We start from the raw sequence: 25,053 nt of genomic DNA, 5'->3' as shown, positions 1-25,053 counted from the left end.
ATTGTTTGAAATCGCAAAAGTTCAATCAGCTTCACTTAACTATTATTTTAAAGAGAAAAGAGAAAAATTTTCATCCTCTAACTACTTGGGTGCCTCTGAGCTCAGTTTTATTTACAGTTTTTGATTGAATCTTTAAAAGTAATATCATTAATATATTTATAAGTATCGGTGTTTGAGCACATTCGTAGATATAATTAGGGATGTCCCGATCAGGTTTTTTTGCCCTCGAGTCTGAGAGCGAGCCATTTGATTTTGAGTATCTACCGATACCAAAACCCAATCCAATAATTCTATAATATATATTTAAAAAACAAAGAAAAGTGAAGAAAAAGATCCAGGATGTTCCTTATTATTTTTTTAATTCACCTCAACTGTAAACAAACAGAGCACTTCTGTGAGATAGCTTAAACAATCAAGTAATAAATAACGTTAATCCTTCACTTTTGAACTTTAGTGAGCAACAGTAAATAATTTAAAAAATCTAATATAAAAACAATTATCAATCCCAAGTTCACATATCTCACAGTTTGCTATGGCAATGTTGTCATCATCAACTTTATAATACCTCCAGACCGCAGACATACTTGCGCTTTCCGTTTCAAGCTGTTTCCTCTTTCTACTTTTGCCGGCATTTTACCAATAGCGTTTCTGCAACAAAGTGATATCAAGCCTCACGCGTTGCTGTTTCTGTGAGAAGTCAAGAAAGAGGTCTAACTCTGTGCCACTGCATAACTATAGATGTGTTAAAAATAATTACAATATATATGTATATAAACATATATATTCGAGTCCTTATCAGGAGGTAACGTCCGATTCCGAGCGAGTCTCAAACCGCAAGATCGGGCCTGATTTCCGATGCGATCAGATCTGGACATCCCGAAATGTGATATTGGTTTTTAAAACAAACTAATTTGTTTTGCTCAACAAACAAGAAGTTAACACTGGGTGAGTTAAAGTGCAGACACAATACTGTTTACTTTCTGGTTTGCCAAAGAGAAAAACAAAACATTTGTGAATCATACTGCCCCTGTTTACACTTGGTATTAAGATATTTTTTCGTTGACCGATCACAAGTGGACAAAGTAGGCACAATACAATTCACACCTGGAATTTAAACGTGTTTCTTAGACTTTCGTCCAATTTCAGGCCACTTTCTGGGCAGGTATTAGCTTTCCATGATTTTTCAATCGAATACTGCAAAAGCTAGCACAATTTTCACACAGCACAAAAAATACCTCAATCAATTAAACATGCTTTGATTAATAGGCTACTTTATGATTTGACTAATGAAAATATAACTGACTTCTTTTATTTCCAATGAACTCCTAATACACACTTTTTTAACGGTTTTCACATAAATATTCATTTTTTGGGTAACACTTTATAATAACTACACACTATGAATCATTTACTAAGCATTAGCATCTAGTGAATTTATTATTTGTTAAGCATTAACTCTACATTAATAAACGTTAGTAAGCAGTTTATAACTGCAGCTACAAATGCTGTATTCTTGACTTACAACCACATTTACAATGTGCTTAATAATTGTTCTTTTATAATTTGTAAATGGTTTATTTTTCATGACTGTATTGCATTTCATGACTGTATTGCATTATTTCCAAACCAGTTATTTAAGCATAGTTGGTGGTTTTTAAGATTGTTATGAATGAGTTAGTAAATGACTATTAAAATATTTAAATGAACATTCATAATTCTTATTACTCAGGCATATACTAATAGTTCAATTGTATGTTAATAAATGCTTTATTAACTCAACTTCATCCAGTTAAAGTAAGGACTATTCAAGCTTTATAAATCCCTTATAAATGACAAAGGCTCAGTTATATTCTAGAAAATTAGAAAATTACTTTATTCATTTATATTCATTTGAAGATACACAAATGAAACTGTATAAAAATTAAAAATAAATCTTTCCAACCTTATCTAAAGTAAGATTACTGTACAGTTTAAACATTGCTAAATAACATTGAAATGTTGCACCCTATTATATTGCTTAATTATTATATAGTTGTTGTTTTATCCAATTTTATGTCGTATTTTGACTCTTGTCATTCAGCAATCTTTAAACTTTACAGTAATTGAACATTTTAGATAAGATTGCAAAGATTATGATTCACTTGATACTGAGCCTTTAAATGTCATAAGGGATTTATAAAGCATAAATAGTCCTCACTTTAGATTAGGTCACAAAACTGCAAAAAGTTGAGTTAACAAACCATTTATTAATTACTATCTTACTAATTACTATCTTACTAACGTTTATTAATGTAGAGTTAATGCTTAACAAATAATAAATTCACTAGATGCTAATGCTGAATAAATGATTCATAGTGTATAGTTATTATAAAGTGTTACCATTTTTGGTTTTTACTTATACTTACTCTAACCCCCAGGTTAAAGTATATATAAAATAAAACTATAAAATGTCTTTGAACAAAAGCAATGCATAGGATCAGGAATTGATCAGACAAAAAACAGAGATCATCCAACACATGCAACATGGTCCAAAGATTTCTAGGTTTAAATTACATTCCTAAATTTAGCTTGAGAACAAAATTATTAAAAGCACACTAAAGACTCACTCATGAAATAAAACATTCACAAAGCTGTCTCTTATGAAAAACACCAGTTCACAGGTGCTACATAGAAGTTGCTGTTTGAAGAGTTTGAAATGTGCAAATTTGCAGTCAAATAAGTATTTATTATTGTAAGTGAAAAAGATTAAACATATTGGGATTGGTATGAGAACATTCTGCTTTACTTTATTAGTCTCCACTACAAAACCTAAGGTTATCAACAACAAAGTTTAAATCTGTCTCCATGGTTTCTGCAGGTTTCATCAAGTCAACTTTAAGACATTTTAATTCCCATTTAAGACCATTATAAATTATATTAAAAATGTATATATGGCTAAACACTAAGGATTTTTGATAATGATCCAGTTGGGCCATGTAGTTATTTCTTAGCCACATATTTTAATGTGTCAAAGAAAACTCTAGTTGTATATGCTTTTTTTCAACATACAAGTTTAGTTTTTAATGACAAGTTTAACATTGTTAAAAGTATATTTATTACAGAGAAAATTACATGAATAATCAAAAATATATATTTCTACTATAAAACCTTACGTTTCATGTGTATTTATGAACATTATGTCCACTCCCCCTTACTTCTGTATATAGTGTTTATATAAATGGAAGATTGTGTAAAGGGATATGTTGGTCTGTTATTAGCATGAGTAATTGTGTAACTGTTTATGGATTTTAATTTGGAGAATTTTCTGTACCTCTTTGCAATAAAAACACTTTAAAAAAAGTTTCATTGAGATGGATTGTTGGTGATTGGATGGATCTCAGCTCGTTTGAGTAGCTTTACTTGGACAGAGGAAATTTAAGAGCTGTTTAAAACTGTAAGACCAACAACACAATATTTAAGTGAATTTAAGACTTCAAATGTTTTTTTGAAAATTTAAGACATTTTAAGACTTTTTAAGACCCCGTGGACACCCTGTGTCTTACTTGGTTCATAAATAAGTTCAGCAGGTGGAAAAAAGGCAGGATTTAGCACCTCAAATATGATGTCCATCCACACAACAATAACAATAGGGTAAAATGCATATTTAAAAACCTCTGGATGTGGTCAACGGTGGACAAGCTCAAAACTATTTTCACGCCAATCACAACTGTGCTTAGTTTTGTCCACTTGTGATCACGGAAAACATCTTAATTTAGTGTATGCACAGCTAGCGTTTCTTTCCATGCTGATAAACTTCCGGTGAACGGTTAATGTGACTTTTTCAATTTTATATGGTTCCTATTACATCATCAATGTTGTAATGTAGTTAAAATGTAATTATTTAAATAGACTTTGCCATTCATTTTGTTGTTAAAGCTTAAACCGAGATAAAACGCTGTTTACATGCACACACCCGTCAGGATCAGCAGGCAAGTGCAGAAACACCATCAAAATTACTGGAGTAAAATAAATGCTCATATTTAAAGACATGGTGCGGGAAAATGTAATTTAATGCAGTGCTTGTTGTACAGTCTGAGACCTACTATATCGTGTATCAATCAGGCAGTGAAGATTGTTGATTTTTAAAGAAAACATACAGTTCATACATTGAAGTTCACCAGAAGCGCTTGACCAAGGTTACTAAAAAAGTCCTTCTGCAAACTTCTGCATATACCCTATACCAGGTGTGAACAGGGCCAAAGAGTGCAGTGTTTCATTCCAGAATGATTTTTTATTTATGTTAGTTAGATAACGAAGAACACTAAAACCTAATTTAAATCCGTAATCCGGACATTTCCTTCAAAAAATGTCTTGCCATTATCAGCGTGTAATGAATCTTGGGATTTTCAAAGCTGCAAATGATCAGAAAGAAACAGCCTTCAAATTATTCCTTCATGGGATGTAGCCTCTGAAATGAGATGGTTGTTGATTAAGTGTCAAAAATGATCTGGGAATGGATTTCACTGATAGACATGTGACATGGAAAGGATGACAAGCTTGGACAGAAAAGAAATCCAAACACAGCATTGTATTATTTTATAATTGTTGAAAGGAACTAAAAATATGTTATTTGTACACACACAGCCCTAAATCACCTTTGAGAGTAAGGGGTCTGATTTGGGGGTCATTTGCTACTTGGAAAGTGAATGCCTGATGATAGCTTAGTGAATCTTTGACACCACCCTTTTAATAGGTCCACCTCTAATAACAGCAAAAATTAAATCATGGTAAAAACATTTCACCTTAATAAAGTTTCAGAAATATGGCATAGTAATTGACCTACCTATTGAATAACAAATAAATAAGTTATCAACAAGTCTTTCACTACACGTGTACTACATGAACTCATGCGTCCATTAGATGAGGGATAGAGAAAGAGGGGGGAGACAGAGAGGGGGGACAGACAGAGAGGGGTGGGGGTGAGTGAGGAAGAAAAGCTAGCACTAATGTAATAAAAAGTAGCCCATTGCATGCGTTGTTCATGTTACCGTTTCTGAATATGCCCAAAAGGACAAATCATTTTTGCTTTAGCATTAGTTAAAAACAAGAATGCTATACAGTCTCTTACTTGCCACGCACAGCCAAAGCAGACAGAGGTATAAAAGGCAGTTTGATCCCGTCGTAGAACCCATTACTCCGTCCCTCTTTCTGTCCCGACAGATGGTTCACAGTGATGTCCAGTCCACGGCCACTATCACCCTCCAGTGTCCTCTCTGTCCTGTCCAGGACGGGTGCTGTCGGGAGTGTAACGCTAAACGAGACGTATTGCCAGTGCTCCAGGCTTTGTTGTTCCTCTCTCAGTATTCAGCAGCCCTCTCCCAATCATCGACAGATGTTTTCTGCTCGCGTTAATACAATGTATTTCAGTCCGCCGAGAGAAGCGCGAGCCCGACCACAGACTCCAGTCAGTTTACGCGCGCTTACATTTGAAGCACGCCTTAGCCATTCATCAAGGCAGTACGCATGTTTTAACAGGGTAGAAACACCGTTATTGCATTTGCAAACAAGTTCCACGAAAACACCGATAAAAATGACAGTAGTCAGCAGCTCCACGTGAACTTTCAAGCGGATGAACCTCGAGGACTGACATACAGATTTCTGCTTTTCAGTTTTCCACACAGATCTGCTTTTATTCCCTTTATAGCTCACATACTTGAGTAGATATTTTTACACTATTGTTTAATGTATTCCTGACTGAGTGGTCTTCGGATGCAGTGCAAGGAACTGAGAACATTCTCATATGGGACATTGCTTCAAGATAACCACGTGACCGACCGACAGCGCCGTTTCACGTGCGAGGTGAAGGCGTTGATAACAGGTAATTTTGCACAATTAAGTTCTTCATATGTAATTTTATCTAAAATTATTCAATTAACCTAAATCTATCTATCTATCTATCTATCTATCTATCTATCTATCTATCTATCTATCTATCTATCTATCTATCTATCTATCTATCTATCTAGAAGACATTAGCATTTGCAAGATACTGTACATTTTATTGTTTCAATTGTTTTATCAGTTATTATTAGTTAAACTAGTTCACTAAAAAGGGGAAATTCCATTTTGTTGACTTTTTTATAAAAATCCTCAGACTTTGTTTATCTTCTAAACACAAATTAAAATAATTTCAATGAAACTATGTTTATGCAGCCTATTGCAGTTTAAATTCACTGAATACAATGCTTCAAACTGTTTAAATGCAACCCAAAGCTAAGCTATTTCATCTTAATATTTTCTTTTTGGGTGAAATGATATTGAAGAATTATTTAATTTCTTATAATAAGTATTATTTGTTTATTGTTGGTGACCCAAGCTCACCTGTCACAAAATGTTTCCTTTCTTGTTTATTCTCATTACCAGAGAAATGAAACACACACATACACAGACAGAAAGGGATAGAGGGAGAGAGAGAGATACACAAAAAACTCTATTAAAAAAAAAAAGTAATTGTGTGATCCTAACAACATTACACCAAGTCTGATTGTAACTCACATCGCCATAGGTTAGAAAAGACAGCACGTTTTAAACAAGTATAATATCTGTTCGTCTGAGATTAGGGGTGGTAGTGTGTTTTTTTTTTTTTTTTTTTTTTTTTTGCAAAAATCTAAATTGCATCTGTTCTGAATGGCGTCATGAAGGGATGTAAAGAAAGAAAAAGAAAGAGAGAAAAAACATTTGTCATCACAAGGGTATATGATGACAGAATATTGAATTTAAAGCAAATGATCAGCAGAACTTGAGTGGACTGACTGACCAAATAAAAACACGTGAACCGTGACTCCTGCCACAAAAATTTAGAGACAAAGATGCCTTCCGTTGTTGTTTTTAAGGTACATTCAATGTACATTTAAGGTACATATTAAGATACATTCAAGATCTACTTGTCTTAAAAAATCTGAGGGGCAGATCTCAGATTTCATCCGTTTGAATAAGCATGATGTTTCTGCAGATGCGTGCTCTTTCTCTCTCTCTCTCTCTCTCTCTCTCTCTCTCTCTCTCTCTCTCTCTCTCTCTCTCTCTTACACACACACACGCACACACACACACACACACACACACACACACACACACACACACACACACACACACACACAAATACTAAAAAAGACAGTAGGGTTTGAGTTTTTAAAGGCCAGCCTCTGCTTTCCACAACCGCAGTAGGTAACCTGCCAACTGTTAAAAGCAGAATCTTGTTCACAGCATTGAAAAGTCTGTATGCACGCACATACTTTTGCATATACTGTACAGTTAATACATATTCATTATATTATGTCATCGAACACTCACATTTGCGACTCATTTCAGTGGAACACTCTATTACCATCAGTATTGATTATACACTTATAAAGATGTGTGATGCTGTGAAACCCAGGAACTGATGTCTTCCAGAGGATCTAATCCATAAACATGCATGGAGTCATAACCTGATTTAGATTTGGCATCCTTCAAGAGTATGACTACGGTGCTTTTTCTTTAACAAGCATATAATGATTTTTCTGAGATTAGTTTAAGGTGCAATAGGAGTTCTTTCAAAATATCCAAAAAACACTAGAACAATGTTATATATTTTGCTGACTTATATACTTAAAATGTTTTGAAGAACGTTCAAATCCAGAACAGTGATACCTTTGTTTTCAGGTTTCTCCTGCAGTCACTATGCTAATGATGTCATACACACCCACAATTTCCAGTTTGGTTTTATAGAAAAGAGGTAAACACCAAAGATACTTTAATGTGTTTTGTGTTTTATTTGACTGCACAGAGCAGGATTTTAACAAAACCTTTAGTGAATTTTATTTTTAAACTAATTTCGAGAGAATCATGTGCTTATGATTGCTTGCAGCTGGTCCCGCATTATTCAATTTATGATTTACCAATCAGATGATTCCTAAGCCACTATAAATACCCTAAGTTCTATATTATCTACATCTTCGTTTTGAAGAATCCCCCCTTCCACCCCTATACTCCTCCTCCTTTCCTAGATGGGTGGCACGGTGGCCCAGTGGTTAGCTCTGTTGCCTCACAGCAAGAACGTCACTGGTTCTGGTCCTTACCAAGCCAGCCGACGTTTCTGTGTGGAGTTTGCACATTCTCCCCGTGCTCACGTGGGTTTCCCCTGGGTTCCCCGGTTTCCTCCCACCGTCCAAAAACATGTAACTTAAGTTAATTGACTAATCCAAATCGGCACCATAGACATGCTCCTAGTAAATAGTTATCTCTTAAGAGCAATCACTGCCTGTTCATTAGTTACTACAGCAAAAGAGTTCTCGAGATCTACCTGAGCTCAAACTCCCCTCTCGCCTTGAAAACGGGAGGGAGCCCCAGGCTCGAGGATCTTATGAGCTCAGGGCTCTCTCGTGGCACAGCATGCCAAACAAGCTTGATAATCAATCATCAGCTAAGTGTGAACTCTTGAAAATGTATTTTGTATGATAGAACAGTGCTGTGTCTTCACCACATCATAATAAGCAGAAGAACCGGAAGCAGTTGACTGTGACTGCATTTATGCCACGTCACGCTCATCTCTCATCAGCAAGTGCTTCAACACTTGGGTTTTGCTTCAGTAGATTTCAGCCTTACTCTGCTTCATAATCATACTACCATGTTAATAAGTTTTGAATTCTTTAGCGCATACATGAGCATACATTTTGCAGGTTTCCTGATTGTATTGAAGATGACTACTCCGATCTGTGTTGCCAGATTGTAAATGTCCAAGTATTGTACCAGAACCTCTAAAGTATTCTATTTGGAGGAAAATTATCGTACACGAGTCAAACGGAGAGTATACAGTTATTATCTAGACACATAGCGTTTTGACACAACATGCAAATTACCACAATACGTTAAAAAACTAGCCATACCTTAGTGGGAAGGTTCAAACTCCACCTCTGAGTTGCTGTCATTGAATGTTGCATGTTGCCAGATGTTGAGGGATTCATTTTTCTGTACAAATTGGATGCCATCATGGACTGCTAAATAGTGCTGGTTGGCTTGAAAGCAGTGCACCCTCCTGAATTTTTAACACACACTAAGGTGTGCATGCTTTGTTTTGATGCGATTAACTTTGGAAAAAAACACATTTTGATGGGGACACATTTGAATGGGGAAAAACAAGAACATCAGGGGAAAACTCTCCTGTCCTTCTCATCTTGCTTTACAGCACTAATTGTTTTAACATTATTGCTTAATATATCGACCTCAAACTGAAAACTACTGTCCTAGAGAGCCATTTTCCACGTTGATTGGCTGAGAAGAGGTAATATAAGATGAGATTGAAAACATGTCTAACTCCACCTTCTCCTCACAGACAGTACAGAAAAGATGCAGCTAGATCAATAAGTAAAGAAGCCCGAAGATTACAATGAAATTACTTTTAAATTCCATAAAATTCTGAAATTATCCTACATTATAGGATTTTTCTCAATTTTAATCGAACATCGTACAGAGGTCGAAATCATCGTACAAATATGATAATTATCGTACATCTGGCAACACTGACTCCCATGATTCCACACTCAGTCACAGCATCATTAAACTATGCCTTTGTTGTGAATATGCAACATCTAGTGGCAAAAAAAATACATGTTGTACCTTTAATGCCAAACAAACAACATTCTTCTAATGTAAATAAAAAAAATCCACATTAACATATTCACAAACTAATTGCGTGACATCCAGAGAAATGTGTTTGGTTGCATTAGTTAATATAACCAAATGTAATGTAATGTAATAGTTTTTATAGCATTTGATTGTATTTTACTCAAATATTTGTTTTGACATCCCTGTTACTTCAGGTTACTTTAAAACACTTTAAAATGCTGGGTTGTTTCAGTCTATTTTTAGTTAAGTATGAAGAAACCTATCAATTGGGTTTTATATCTTATTTAGATAAAATTAATAAAATTAAAACCCAATAGTCCAAATTTGACCACTACTAAATGCTTTTAGTTTTTAATATATTCACAGGGTAATATTTTGTAAGGTAACTTGGACTTAAAGGGATAGATTACCCAAAAATGAATATTTACTCACAAGTTAGACTTAAATAAATTCAAACTGCTTATTTAAAATTAGTTAAACCAACACAATTCTTTCTTCAAAATATATTTTATGTTCAACAGAAGAAAGTCAAACATGTTTGAGGAGCAAGTGAAGGGTGAGTAACTGATAAGGTTAGATTCAGGGTTTATATACTACTTATCATATTACTGTAATTAAATGCACTGATGAGCCAAAATATATTTCCAATCACTGATGAAGTGAATATCACTAATCATCTCCAGTAATATTAGAAGCACTTACTTTTACAGTCCTATTTCGAATGTACTATACTTATCAGTTATCAACTAGTTATGTAAGTTTTGTAGTTAAGTATGGCCACTGTAAAATAAAGTGCAACCAAATATTAACAATAAAACTACCAAGCCCAACAGTTTTTACATTTTGTAGTGTAATAATTTATATTACCATATTAATCTATTATGAATTTGAACCTGTAATTAAAGCCCCAGTGGCAGGTTATGTGGTTGTTAGACAATTAACACATTCATTACAGTTTTATTTTGTGCCCTGATGTTTATCATTATGTAACACCAGGGAGCTTGACATTAGAGTTGAGGATCCATGACGCAGTTTTATTAAGAAGTAGTCAGGCAGGCGATGGTCAAACACAGAAGCAAACAGGTACATACAAGGAAATCCAGGCAAAAGGTCGATACAGGTGGCAGACAACGTAAACAAGAGAACAAGGCAAGGGTCAGACACGGAGAGACAAAACAAGGAAACACTTTGTGATGTTACAGGGTAAAAACCAACAAGACTCAGCAATGTGAGTGACAATGTGAGCAGTCTATATAGTCTGTGTAATCAGTCCTTGAGCAGTTTCCAACTGAGTGTGTGTATTCAACAGAAAACCTGAACAGGTGTGTGGAGCCTGAAGGGAGTTGTAGTTCATATGGTGGCAGATTTGTAGTTCCCAGCAATCTGTAAGGACTAGATCGCTGGTAATTGTGATACATTACATATCCTAACATAACAGTAAAATTTTTCATGGATTCATTCATTTTGATTCCATTATGGAGGCTGCTCAAGTCTGTATCCAGTAACTCTGGAGCATTGTAAAGTCCTAAAATCATGTTTTTCTAAATTTTCAAAGATTTTTTTTATCTATGAAATATTACTCGATAATATATTGATTAGTTGGCATTTAGACTTTCAAAAAAATACTGGACACAAAGGGAGACACAGCAGCTCTTATGTGAGTAGATATTACAAAAAAATCATAAAATCTAACAAGATTTTTAGAGCTTCATTATAAAACCTAAACAGGAGGTATATGTAAATATGAACGTAAATATAACCTCACAAAAATGGCAAATAGTACAATGTAGAAAGGCCAGAATAATGATAAGTGACATTTCATTTCTGTTTTGAGGGTTCATATTCAGGAAGGACTTAATTGTTAACACATTTTTGAGCGTAATCTGTAGTGGACACTGCTGGTCCCACGTTTTCCTTATGGAGTAACAAATATTTGCATGGTTAACCCTAAACAGTAATGTATATATTTTTTTGCTGCTTTCCTCATATTCTTGCCACAACAAGATTTCTCATGATCTTGACAAAGAAATATTGTTTCTTGTGTGACCATGAATTGTGGGGGTCATACTCAAAATGAATGTAACAACTCATAACAAATTGTTTGTTTTACCAAAAATGCCATTTTCAATCACTTAACTTTTCGAACAATAAAAGTTGTCAGAGCAGAAAACAAGGTTCCATAAAGCAATGTGAAAGCATAAACAAATGAAAATCACCTGTAGCTCAATACTAGAGCGTGGACTGACACAATGTGTAAATGTAGTGTGATTTGTTACTTTGTAAAAAGGTAAATGAATCAAGAGCTACAGCCAGGTAATTGTTAATTACCAATTTATTTTAAAGCACATACAGATCTTTAAAATTACAATTTCAGTCATAGCTTCGCCTGCTATATTATAGGTGTAAAGGATGTTTATGACAGAGAAGGGTTGCGTAAATTGTGTTCACCTCCTATTTACTGGATGATGGAAATCCCAATCTGTTGTAATAGGCTTGAATCATCTCTCTCTTTGTGTGGCCCACAGTAAAAGAGATTGACGGATAAAGGTGTGTGAGAGACGGATTTCTGTAATAACTGGAGGATGGGTACAAATTTAAAACTCAGTCAGAAATGATTCATTAGATGTGCCATTTTATTCTTATTTCCTGTGAGATAAACACCTGCTCTTTATAAGAGATGTGAAATTACAGTTCTGATCCATGAGCTTCCATATCCAGCCCCTCTGCCAAACAGCACACACTTTCCACAATATTTCCACAGATGTAATTGATATGAGTGTGTGCTGTGTTCAAGATCAGCTGGAGATTGCTTTTGGTAATGTGAGCTGTCTTTTGGGGCACATAAACATCCGTATATGTGGTCAGTTAATGAGCCTTGTGAGGTCGAAATACAAATTGCACAAGTCTGTAAGTACAAAAATGCTTGCTACTTGACATGTTAACACTTAACTACCTCAGACTGAAGAAACACACACTGTGGTTATCCAGGAAAAGTTTTATAGGGATATTTTCCCTAAACATACCAATTTTTCTCATCATTTAACCTCTGGGCTGTTTACCCCTGGGGTTTCATTTATAAAACTTTTCATAGGAACCTTTCTTAAAGTAAATCTCATTCATTTTCTTTTCGACTTAGTCCCTTTATTAATCTTGGGATGTCACAGCGGAATGAACCGCGAACTTATCCAGCATTTGTTTTACGCAGCAGATGCCCTTCAAAGTACACACTCATTCACACACATACACTACAGACAATTTAGCTTACCCAATTCACCTATACCACATGTCTTTGGACTTGTGGGGGAAACCCAGCCTGATCTCTCGAGAAAACGTAAGTATTTTACGAGTTAAGTCATAGTTTACGAGTTAAGTCAAATGAAAATGTACAATTTTAAAAAGGAGGTGTGGCACCCAACCCCACCCCTAAACCCAGCCATCATTGGGTGATGAGCAAATCGTACTAAATTGTACGAATTAGATTGTACGAATTTGATACGAATTAGCCAATAAATCAAAAAGTTATGAATTGCCGTGAGATTGTGTTGGGAAACCGGAGCACCCAGAGGAAACCCACGTGAACACGAGGAGAACATGCAAATTCCACACAGAAACACCAACTGACCCAGCGTTCTTCTTGCTGTGAGGTGATCGTGCTGCCCATTATATTACAAACCACAGGAGAGGGCAAATTCTTCAGCAGGATTGCACTCCTTCTCATACTTTAGCCTCCTAATCAAAGTTTCTGAAAGCAAAGAAGGAAGAGAGAGAGAGAGAGAGTATGGGTGTTTCTGGCATGTTTTAATAAATTGTATAAACAAATGTTTGAAAATATATATAATATAGAGTCTGTATGACTTAGCTACATAACTTCCCATCAAGCCACTTTTTTGGCACAATCTGTTGAGGTTCATCTCAAACAACCCAAACTGGCTTTGAGCCCATAGTACAATTAGCCAAATGATAATTATTTTATGGATTTTTAAAGAAAATATTGCCATTGCGAATTATTTATGTCCAGGAGATGCAGCTCTGATCAACTTGTCTTAAGGTAGCGTTTCTTTTTAAAGGCATAGTTGACCCAAAAAGGAAAGTTCTGTCATCATTTACTCTCTTAGTTTGTTCCAGACATGTTTGAGTTTCTTTATTCAGTTGAACACAAAAGAAAATACATTCTAACAAAAAATAACAGAAAACACTTTCTGAATAATGTTGGAAACTGGCGGCCACTGTTCTCCATCTTATTTTTTCTGTACTTTGTAAGTGAAGATCTACCAGTTATCAACATTCTTCAAAATATCTTTTCTTGTGTTATTTGCTTGACAAGCCAAAATGTATTCTATTTAAAATGTGTTTCCCCTTTGGAAAACCCATTAAATCATCATGTTTAAGCCAGTTATTATATTATTTTAACTTTTTTCCCTGTTTCAATGTGATTCTGCTTGTCCATTGTTTCATGGAAGTCGCAGTAAGATCACAAGGTCAGAAAGAGTGGAAATCTTTAGCCCTGACTCTGCTTTACTAAAGGTCAAAGGTCCATCGCAGGAGCCGTGCAGGGGTCAGGAGAGGGTAACTGAGATTGTTTCTGACACTGTCTGTCAAACACATACATACAAATATACACCCACTAGGTATTTCCTGTCATAGAAATGCCAGCTTTGACACTTCTTTGCTTTAAATTTAACTTTAGCAACATTACATTATCGCAGGCACTGGGCCGATGGTGGGTGTGATTTCTGACAGAATTACTGGAAGTATCAGGTTTTCTTCTCTCTTGCTTTCTTCATAACCTGATCTTTAAGTTTTGAATAAACTGCCACTATGACATCATCCCATGACATTTCTCACAGATTTTGTTCATCCTAGACAGAAAGTACCTAGAAAGTGCTTATTATGCCTTTTGGTAAACTTCTCTCCAGCAAACCCATCTCTTTCTGTCACCATGATCCAGAAGTTTGAACTCTTTTCCCAAGGTTATAAAAGTCATTACCCATTTCCAATTTAGCAGTCGAGTTTAGTAGAGCATGGCATTTTCTTGTTTAGTTTTTTTGTTACATCTCACTTTTGAAAAAAATAGCAGTGTTTAATTACCAACCCTTGCTCATTCTAATTACATACCCCTATATACATTTCGGAAGAGAGCAAAATACATCCCAGGAGCTATGCCTTTTTTGCAGTTTTTGTTTTTGCAAATCTGCCAGTGCCTGCTGTTTACATTTTTCAGATCTCAAATTTCTCTGGCGAGTGCCATTGGCGCCTGCTGTTCTAATGTAAATCCACCAGAGGCCGCTGTTCACTGATTGACCAACCAACCGATTCCCCACCCTCCCCCTTCTCTAAACCCAACCAATGGTATTTTAAAAAGCACAGATTGACCCAATAAACCCCTTCCCTAAACCCAACACAGTGTTTGGAAATGCAATCCAGAAAAAGAAAAGCTTAATTTTTACCACATTTTCAGATTTGACCACATTCTCACCCTGTTATTTACTTGTTTATTTTATTCTTTGGCTTCTGTTTTTGTCTTACCTGCTTTCTGCAACTGCTCTTCACCGGATTTGAATCCCGTCATTGCTGTCAACTCCACTCTGTATCTCAAGTCCACCGACATACATGTCAAGCTACAAGACAAACTGGTAACAGCGGAAAAGCCGACCACATGCAGGTAAGCGTTCAGCTGGTAAGCAAGAAAAGGAACACCATCATATCACGCCGTAGCATTCGTTTTAAAGACAAAATGCAGCTATATACAGCTCTGGCTACATGGCTCAGGCTCTGGCTCAAAAAACAGAATGTACCTGAGCTTAATTTAGAGCCACTCAGCAAAGGAAGTGAATACTTATGTACATGGGATTTTTCAGCTGTTTTAATTTTAATAAATTTGCTACAATTTCAAAAAAAAAATTTCACATTGTCATATTGAGGTACTGTTTTCCCAGTGATGGGTTTCAGCAGGAAGGGCATCTGCTGCGTAAAACATATGCTGGATAAGTTGGCAGTTAATTCTGCTGTGGCGACCCCGGATTAATAAAGGGACTAAGCCAAAAAGAAAATGAATGAATGAATGAATGATTAATAATGTTTATTTCATTATGATAATTTTGTGTTACAATGGATTTTGTAGTTGTGTGAATGACACTAAGCGACTTCTATATATTAGTATGTATCTCTGTTTGTGGGAAAATTGTGATGAGCTGTGCATCATATGACTTTCTTATCACCACCTGATCATAATTGTGATTTTGTCTGTGTATGATATGTTAGTACTTCAGAACACTGGTGTATGACTTTATGACACTATATATATATATATATATATATATATATATATATATATATATATATATATATATATATATATATATATATATATATATATATATATAAATATTGGGACATTGACACAATTCCAGCATTTTTGACTCTATACACCAGCACAATGTATTTGAAATAAAACAAGATGTGCTTTAACTGAAGGTATTTACACATAAATCAGGTGAACGGTGTAGGAATTACAACAATTTGCATACGTGCCTCCCACTTGTTAAGGGACCAAAAGTAATGGAACAGAATTATAATCATAAATCAAACTTTCACTTTTTAATACTTGGTTGAAAATCCTTTGCTGTCAATTACAGCCTGAAGTCTGGAACTCATAGTCATTACCACACGCTGGGTTTCATTCCTGGTGGTGCTCTGCCAGGCCTCTACAGAAACTGTGTTCAGTTCCTGCTTGTTCTTGGGGCATTTTCCCTTCAGCTTTGTCTTCAGCAAGTGAAATGCATGCTCAATCAGATTCAAGTCAGATGATTGACTTGGCCATTGCATAACATTCCACTTCTTTCCCTTCAAAAACTCTTTGCGGTATGCTTTTGGTCATTCTCCATCTGCACTGTAAAGTGCCATCCAATGAGTTCTGAAGCATTTGGCTTAATATAAGCAGAAAATATTGCCTGAAACACTTGAGAATTCATCCTGCTGCATTTGTCAGCAGTCACATCATCAGTAAATACAAGAGAACCAGTTCCATTGGCAGCCATACATGCCCACGCCATGACACTACCACCACCATGCTTCACTGCTTAAGATTATGAGCAGTTCCTTTCCTTCTCCATACTCTTCTCTTCCCATTACTATGGTACAAGTTGATCTTAGTCTCATATGTCCATAGGATGCTGTTCCAGAACTGTGAAGGCTTTTTAGAACTGTAATCTGGCCTTCCTGTTTTTGAGGCTCACCAATGGTTTACATCTTGTGGTGAACCCTCTGTATTCACTTTGGTGAAATTTTCTTTTGCTTGCTGACTTTGACACACATATACACCTACCTCCTGGACAGTGTTCTTGATCTTGCCAACTGTTATGAAGGGCCACCACAGTTGTTTTTGGTGGCACAGGACACTGGTCATGTTTCAAATTCATTTTTTCTGGACTGTGGTATATTGCATAAAAATGTAACATTATTATATCTATAATGTTTAAAATGTGCATAAGAGAGCTAATGTTCTTAATTAAGTTTTTATGATATAGTACAATGTGCACAATGTACAATGGAAACACATTTACCAAATAAGTTTCACCATGTGCAAAAAATAAGTATGTGACTCCAGTAGATGAGGATGTGGCTGGATAATTGGACCAAGCAGCAGATTGATGTCCTCACACAACACCACAAATGATGTTTCAGTAATTCTGAAATGCCTGAGCCCAAGTCCATCATCAAAATGATTTGGTATAATTACCTGCTGGAACACAATTACATTACCAGACATCAGAGCAGATAACATGACTGTGTTTATTGCATCATGTCTGGGCACTCTCAAATATAATTCTAGTGATGTCCACCACCAGTTAATCAGGAAGCCACAAATTCGTCTCCTTAGTTTCTCTTCATTTACAGGATGAAAAGAGTGATTAAAGTAGTCCTAAAATATTTTTCTTGGAAACAGCTTAAAAGATAACACTTAAAAAGATCACCGCAAAATTCATTTATTAGTCCCTTTATTAATCTGGGGTCACCACAGCGGAATGAACCACCAATTTATCCAGCATATGTTTTACTCAGCGGATGCCCTTCCAGCTGCAACCCATCACTGGGAAACATCCATACACACTCATTTACACACATACACTATGGACAATTTAGCTTACCCAATTCACCTATACCACATGTCTTTGGACTGTGGAGAAAACCGGAGCACTCGGAGAAAACACGAACACAGAGAGAACATGCAGACACTACACAGAAACGTCAACTGACCCAGCCTAGGCTCGAATCAGCGACATTCTTGCTGTGAGGCGGCTATGCTACCCACTGCGCCACCGTGACACCCGTCACCCCAAAATTATAAAAAAAAATCTTTACAAACTCAGAAGACTTTTGTACATTTTGACAAAACAAATAAAAATGTTTTACTTCTGCCCATCCATAGAAAATCTGTTCACCCAAAATGCTGACCTTTTAAACCATTCATAATAAGATAAAAAATATTGATCCATATGACTCAGGCTTTACTAAAATCTTCTACTGAGACACAATGATGAACAGATTTAATTTTCATTTCCAAAAGCACTGATCAGTGAACATAAACAGAAGCTCAATCAACTCACAACTAATCAACTAACATTAACAATGGACCATTATACCTAACATTAACTAATGGACCATTATTCTAAAGTGTTACCCAAGAAACAGATCTTAAACTAACCCTGCTGGTGTGAAACAAGTGTAAGCCCCATAAACACTTTTTTGGATGCAAAATGGAGTGCTACTTTATATATTTACCATGTAAATTAAATTAATCATTGGTACAATGTGCTTATTGTCTACATATATAGTTTTACATTTTACTTAATATCTGCATGTAATTACATCTGTAAGTAATTTGATAATTACACTGTTGACCCATCCCTTACACTTTAACACACCCTTAAACCCATACTACCAAACATGTCCATAACCTTACCTTTATCCCACCTCAATAGCATACAGAGGTGTGAAATACACCATAAATGTTTTGTTAATTTAATATACCACTTAATATAATATGGACCAATTATGTAAAATCTTTCAAATGTGAAGACAAACTAATGTGGACAAGAACCACTTGAGGGTAAATGAGGACAGAATTGTAATTTTGTGGTGGACTAACCATTTATTATTTTTAGGATTTTGTTTCTTGCTGAGGGCAACATGGTGGCTCAGTGGTTAGCACTGTCACCTCACAGCAAGAAGGTCGCCGGTTCAAGTCCTGGCTGGGTCAGTTGGCATTTCTGTGTGGAGTTTGCATGTTCTCCCTGTGTTTGCGTGGGTTTCCTCCAGGTGCTCCAGTTTTCCCCACAGTTCAAAGACATGCGCTATAGGTGAATTGAATAATCTAAATTGGCCGTAGTGTATGGGAGAGTGTATGGGTGTTTCCCAGTACTGGGTTGCAACTGGAAGGGCAGCAGCTGTGTAAAACATATGCTGGATAAGTTGGTGGTTCATTCCACTGTGGTGACCCCTGATGAATAAAGAGAGTAAGCCGAAGCAAAATGAATAAGTGATTTATGCTGTGAGACTATATTCTTTATGGTATTAGATACATCTTGATCAATTAAAAACATTATTGGTGCATATAACTCCAATTGCATTTTAATGTAGGGCTAAAAATACCAGAATTGCACGATTGACCCAGATGCATGAACTGCATAATGCATCATGCACTTTTTTACTTTTACCAAATTCGTGTTGCTGAAGTGCACTGTGCCTTTCAGTGCTCTTTGACTACATCCTTCTAGTGGTTAAGCACAGCTGAGCTGTAGATTATGGAGCTCTTTCAGAGAAACCAGTGGCCAGGGGATTATGAGAGAGCTGATCAAAGTAAAGCTTTCAAATCGAATCCAAAGCACATGATTAAAGGTTATTACACATTTCCACTGCCTTTTCCACAAAATACCCAGCCAGTGCTGCCGGGGATGTTTTCACTGATTCTCGTGCCTTGCGCAGTCGCTCCCAATTTATTAGTTTATTTGCGTGTTAAAAGCCATGTGTTCCTTCGTTATCTCCTCATTAAAAACAGAACAACAGCAGAAATGGAGATCATACATACATATGCCCCTGTTGCCCCAGTGTCATTTCACAATAACGCTGCTCTGTTCCCGCCTCATTGGCTCGCCGCTGGGAATCTGTGTTAATTTGTTGTCTCCTCTTGCCCAGTGGGGACGGATGGAATGTGGCAAATGTAAATGCAGTGTTGTGGAGTTGAGTTGAGTCAAATGTCAAGCTCAGCTGCACCGCCACATGCTCTGTGAGTGTGCAGCATCTGTGCACATGGCACTCTGTGGATAATGTGATTATTCTAGCAACACTGAGCACTGCGGGAGACAGAGAAACAGAAAAACATGCGCAATTTTAGACTCAACAACTGCAAAAAAACATTTAATTGGCCACGATTTTAACCCATTTGTGCTCATTTTTTAAAAATAATATCATACATGTAGCCTTGTTAATGGTGTCCTATCTGAACGTGTAAGAACCCTTCAAAGTAAAATTTAAATAGGAGGAGAACATTTGGCATTCTAACTCAAAACATCTGCTTTTCAAAAGATTAATTCATGATCATAAACACATTTATTATGTTAAAATTAGAAAACCATTTGATTTGAACTCCCTGAAAATTATATATTATATAATTTCATAAATATGAAAACCCAAAGAATTAATTCATTTGTTTTAAAGTAATGAAACACACACTAGTTTCCCCAACAGACTATTGTTTGTCAAAAAGACAAGTAAAAAAGTCAAAAAGTTAAGTAAATACACAAAAGTAAATGCATACCACAATGGTGACATCTAACAAAACAAGTATTTGCTGTAAATCTCACTACAGATTTTGTAGACATCTAATAAAAATAGTCAAACAGCTTATAATAAATAAAGCTGCTGATTCTGTTTGTGGAGTAGTTCAATGATCCTGATGAGCCGAGATTTTGAGAGATTTGTTGAGTTTTCAGTTGACTTTCTAAGGCCATGTTCGTAAACAAACATGTTTTTTTCTCAATTTTTTGTAAAACACAGACTCTAGCACATTAGAAAATCTTCACCCTGACAAGAGTTTTCAAAAATTTGGGTTTGTTTCAGTGATGTGATACTGTATTTTGTGTAGAAAAATAGCTGCAATTTAGACAAAACCCTCTGGTAGGGTAGGGGTCATACCTGCCAACATTTGACTCTGAAAACCCGGGAGCCGTGGAGGGGGGTGAGGCAGAGGCGGATGGGTGGGGATGTGTAGAGTGGCATGCTGGACATTACTAAAAGTGGGGGTCGGATGGTGGAGGTGGTTTGGCACCAGGTTTCAGGCAGCCGCCCGCTGCGATCGGACATTACACCAATGTCGGCGATCCGGGGGTGTTATAGACTGTACCAAACTATACTAAAAAGAGGGGAGGGAGGGTGGTGGGGTTAAATTCCGGGAGTTTTCCGGGTGACAGAATAAAACGGGTCTGAAATACTCCCAGGAAAAACGGAAGTGTTGGCAGGTATGGTAGGGGTGTCCAAATTCTCTTTATCTTGAAGGCGTAGGGCTAAGGGTAAGGGCTAGATACCCCTTCAAACAGAGATTTTTCAGGACCACATTCGAAACCAAGGGGTAAGAAAATTTCCCAGAATACACCAGCCACAAAGGCAGCATAGTTGCACCCGGAAGTAAGGAAATGCAAAAATTTGTATATATTTTTTGTAATTATTATGAATTTTTACAACAAACAAGCATATGTTTTAACACATTCATAACCACATTTGGGTTTTACTGTCATGCTTTTTTTTTAAATGCTAAAAATAAAAACCACTAAACTTCGCCATCTATAATCCGCAATAATAACTCTTGCATAGTAGTAATAGTAGTAACATTCTGTCACTAGATGACACTCAAATACCCTGTCAGAAACGTCTAGTGGCTGGAAATGAGCTTTTTACAGTGTCTGCTAATGTTTGTGTTGTTTGTGTGTTTACATAAATGAATAAGCCGCGGAGTAAATGCACAGTAGTTACGAGCTTATTGCCATATTAGATCGTTACAGTAACATCATGATATATGCCTTCAGTGATTTCCTGAAGATAAATACCAAAAAATAACACAACTGGAATAACTACAGCAGTGGCCATTGCATACCTGTCAACACTGGGATGTGAAAATAAGGGATATGCCCACCATAATAAGGGGTATGCCCACCATAATAAGGGATTCCATTGTAAATAAACAGTTAAAAGGTCAGTAATATGTTTTATTATTATTATTTATGAAAGATAAATTAAATAGTATACATTAGCAGCAAATACATTAGCAAACAGTTCAGCTTATTAAAATTAAAAGCTATTATAATGAAATAGAATCAAGCTATCAAATCTCATTAGCCGTTTCTTCACTGTATAACTTGCACATTCTGATTAAGGAGCAACGACTGAATCTCTTATTTATTTCAATTTTTTTTCGTTTGATTACATTAAATAACAGGTGTCACTTTAAAAATGCTCACATCTAGCGTTATAATGAAAGCTTTCGATTGCTCTCCTAACTTTTTATGCTCATTTAGGACGAAATTACTTGTGTTTAAAAAAAAAAACCAAGATCGACATCTTTAGATATTATTATTATTATTAATTATGTGTATATGTCTGTTCAAACACGCACCCAAAACCCAGACTTTTGCTCTGCTTCAAATCACATGTGCAGAATCCATCTGGGAAACAGTGTCTATTTATCACTATGGAGCGCGTCAGCTGACAGTCACGCACCGCTATATGACTGTTTTGAGGATTGCAAATGAAGGGGAGACGGCACCTGTAATGAAAAGAAAAGGGAATCGCGCCATTTTATATATTTATTTCAAAGTGTTTTCATGCCTAAACAAAGCAAAAGCACAGAACAAACTCGCATTTAAGAGCAAGGGGCGGCCCCTGGTGGTTTGACGGTATGAGTTGCATATAGAGATGCTTGGCTCTTTAATGTTTATTTGCCACTCTTCAGAGAAAGACTGAAAATATGGGAGAAATACAGGAAAATAGTTTTACGGGATGATAGCGGGATAGAACTGTAAAATATGGAAAAATCCTGTGAAAAACGGGAGGGTTGAGAGGTGTGGGCCATCATCGATCTCATATGAAGCAAGAGATCGTGATGACATACAGTATGATGACGGGTGCAGTTGCTGTAGTGGTGTCCTATTTCTTAGTGGTAAATTTTGAAGCCGTTCACCTTCACAATCTGTTTCAAGGGCCAAGGGAAGGGGTAAGGGTACAAAAAAAGAAATGGGATTGGGCCTATAGTTGCCGCTTAAACTTTTGAGTATACAAAAAATAGATTTCTTGAAATATTTGTTTTATTTAGATGAATCTAGAGACCTTCATGATGTATTTGTAAACAAAAAAAAAATTTTTTTAGTGACATGAAAAATGCCTTTATTTGGGAAGGTTTACCTCCATTTTGTATCCTGAAATTAAGGGTAGGTATTTTAGGCCTCGTGTAACAGGAAGTAAATCAATTCCTTTTTTTCCTTCTTGAAATCTTTTATTTGGTTGTTTGCTTGCTTGTCATTGAGAAATTAAACATGGATAACATGTAGAAAATTATAAAAGGAATGGCAACTATGAAAATGGCAACTATCAACTTCGGCAACTATAATTGCCAATGGCCTTAAATGGGTTAATGGGGAAATCATGTCATATCTGTTACCTGCTTAACAGAAGGTTTGCTTACTATATATGGCAAAATAAACATAAATGATTGATCCTGAACTTGACACTTCACTTTAAAAAAAAAATTGTTGTCATTGACCTTTTATTTTTTTACATTAATTTGTTTAGAAATGTTTATACCATATTTTTAACGAAAAAGTTTTGGCAACAACAGCTGCTTTTTCCTTACATTGTATGGAGTTTTGTTTGTTTGTTTGTTTTAGAGGGGGACAGCAAATGTTAAATATTCTTATCATTTTACAATGAAACATAGCTTTTTTCATCTAATGTAGACCTCGATCCAACTCCATCCGGAAGTGGTTATTTGAGCAAATAAATTGCTGTCTTTCTCCCCCTGTTTTTTACACTCACAAATTTTAGCCACCACTAATCCGTTCATCATGACACACACTTTTTATTTGGATCATTTCATGGGGAACAGCTCAAATCCTCTGTCTCCAGCGACCCATAACACATTTCTTCACCCTCTTTCATCCTAAAGGGTTTATCTCTTGATTGATTCACCATTTCAGGCCAACACATCTGACACCCCGTATCTGCCGTGAAGATCTCAGCAAAGGCCTGAAACTGATCCAGCGACATCCCCAACAATCTATCCACGGATGACCCTGGTCAGTTAAACATGTTTCAGCTTGATCTGACAAATCATTGCTTTATCTTCACCATCCTGCTTTTAACATTGTCTTTGAAATCATTATTGTATTTTTCATTGATGCAAATTTGCATTAGAAAAACAATTAATAGAATACAGGAGTTTGTTTATAGTCCTCTTAGTCTGTTAAATGTGTCTTTCTCTCATCATTAATCCTGCAGTTTCAGTTCAAATATTATATTTGTTTTACATTTTCTTAATTTCAAATAAAATATTAAATTTCAAAATAAAAATATAAAATTTGAATAAAATATATTTGAATGAGATATGATTTTATCAATTTCTGTGACTTCTTTCCCAAATAATTAAATTTTAGCTCTGCAGTGCAAAAAAAGTCATTTTGAAGGATAAATAAATAATTACATAATGTAGCCTCTCACTTAAACTGTGTTATTTTTTTAATAACTTTATTTTAAGGTCAAATCAAAAATAGAAAGGGTATACAGTGCATCCGGAAAGTATTCATAGCGCTTCACTTTTTCCACTTTTTTATGTTACAGCCCTATTCCAAAATGGATTAAATTAATTTATTTCCTCAAAATTCGACACACAATACCCCATAATGACAATGTGAAATAAGATTTTTTGTAATTGTAGCAAATTCATTAAAAATAAAAACCTGAAAAATCACATGTATATAAGTATTCACAGCCTTTTCCGTGAAGCTCTAAATTGAGCTCAGGTACATTCTGCTTCCATTGATCATTCTTGAGATGTTTCAGCAGCTTAATTGGAGTTCACCTGTGGTAAATTCAGTTGACTGGACATTATTTGAAAAGGCATACACATGTCTATATAAGGTCCCAGGGCTGATGGTGCATGTGAAAGCACAAACCAAGCATGTAGACAAAGGAATTGTCTGTATAGCCCTCCGAGACAGGATTGTCTTGAGGCACAAGGCTAGGGAAGGTTACAGAAAAATTTCTGCTGCTCTGAAAGTTCCAATAAGCACAGTGGCCTCCATCATCCGTCAGTGGAAGGTGTTTGAAACCACCAGGAATCTTCCTAGAGCTGGTCGGCCATCTAAG

General features: G+C 35.9%; 1 protein-coding gene across 1 annotated transcript in view; it reads right to left on the bottom strand.

The window, feature by feature from the left end:
• chrnb5a (cholinergic receptor, nicotinic, beta 5a) overlaps positions 1-5,573 on the bottom strand; it is a 42,054-nt gene extending 36,481 nt beyond the window's left edge. Inside the window, exon 1 of the mRNA XM_056481291.1 lies at positions 5,108-5,573. Coding sequence (XP_056337266.1) covers positions 5,108-5,171 — 64 coding nt within the window. The 5' untranslated portion in view covers positions 5,172-5,573. The remainder of the gene's footprint in view (positions 1-5,107) is intronic.
• Between the last annotated feature and the right edge of the window lie 19,480 nt (positions 5,574-25,053).

Source organism: Danio aesculapii, chromosome 1, assembly GCF_903798145.1.
Source record: "Danio aesculapii chromosome 1, fDanAes4.1, whole genome shotgun sequence".
Taxonomy (NCBI): Eukaryota; Metazoa; Chordata; class Actinopteri; order Cypriniformes; family Danionidae; genus Danio; species Danio aesculapii.
This window is presented reverse-complemented; position numbering and strand designations above follow the sequence as displayed.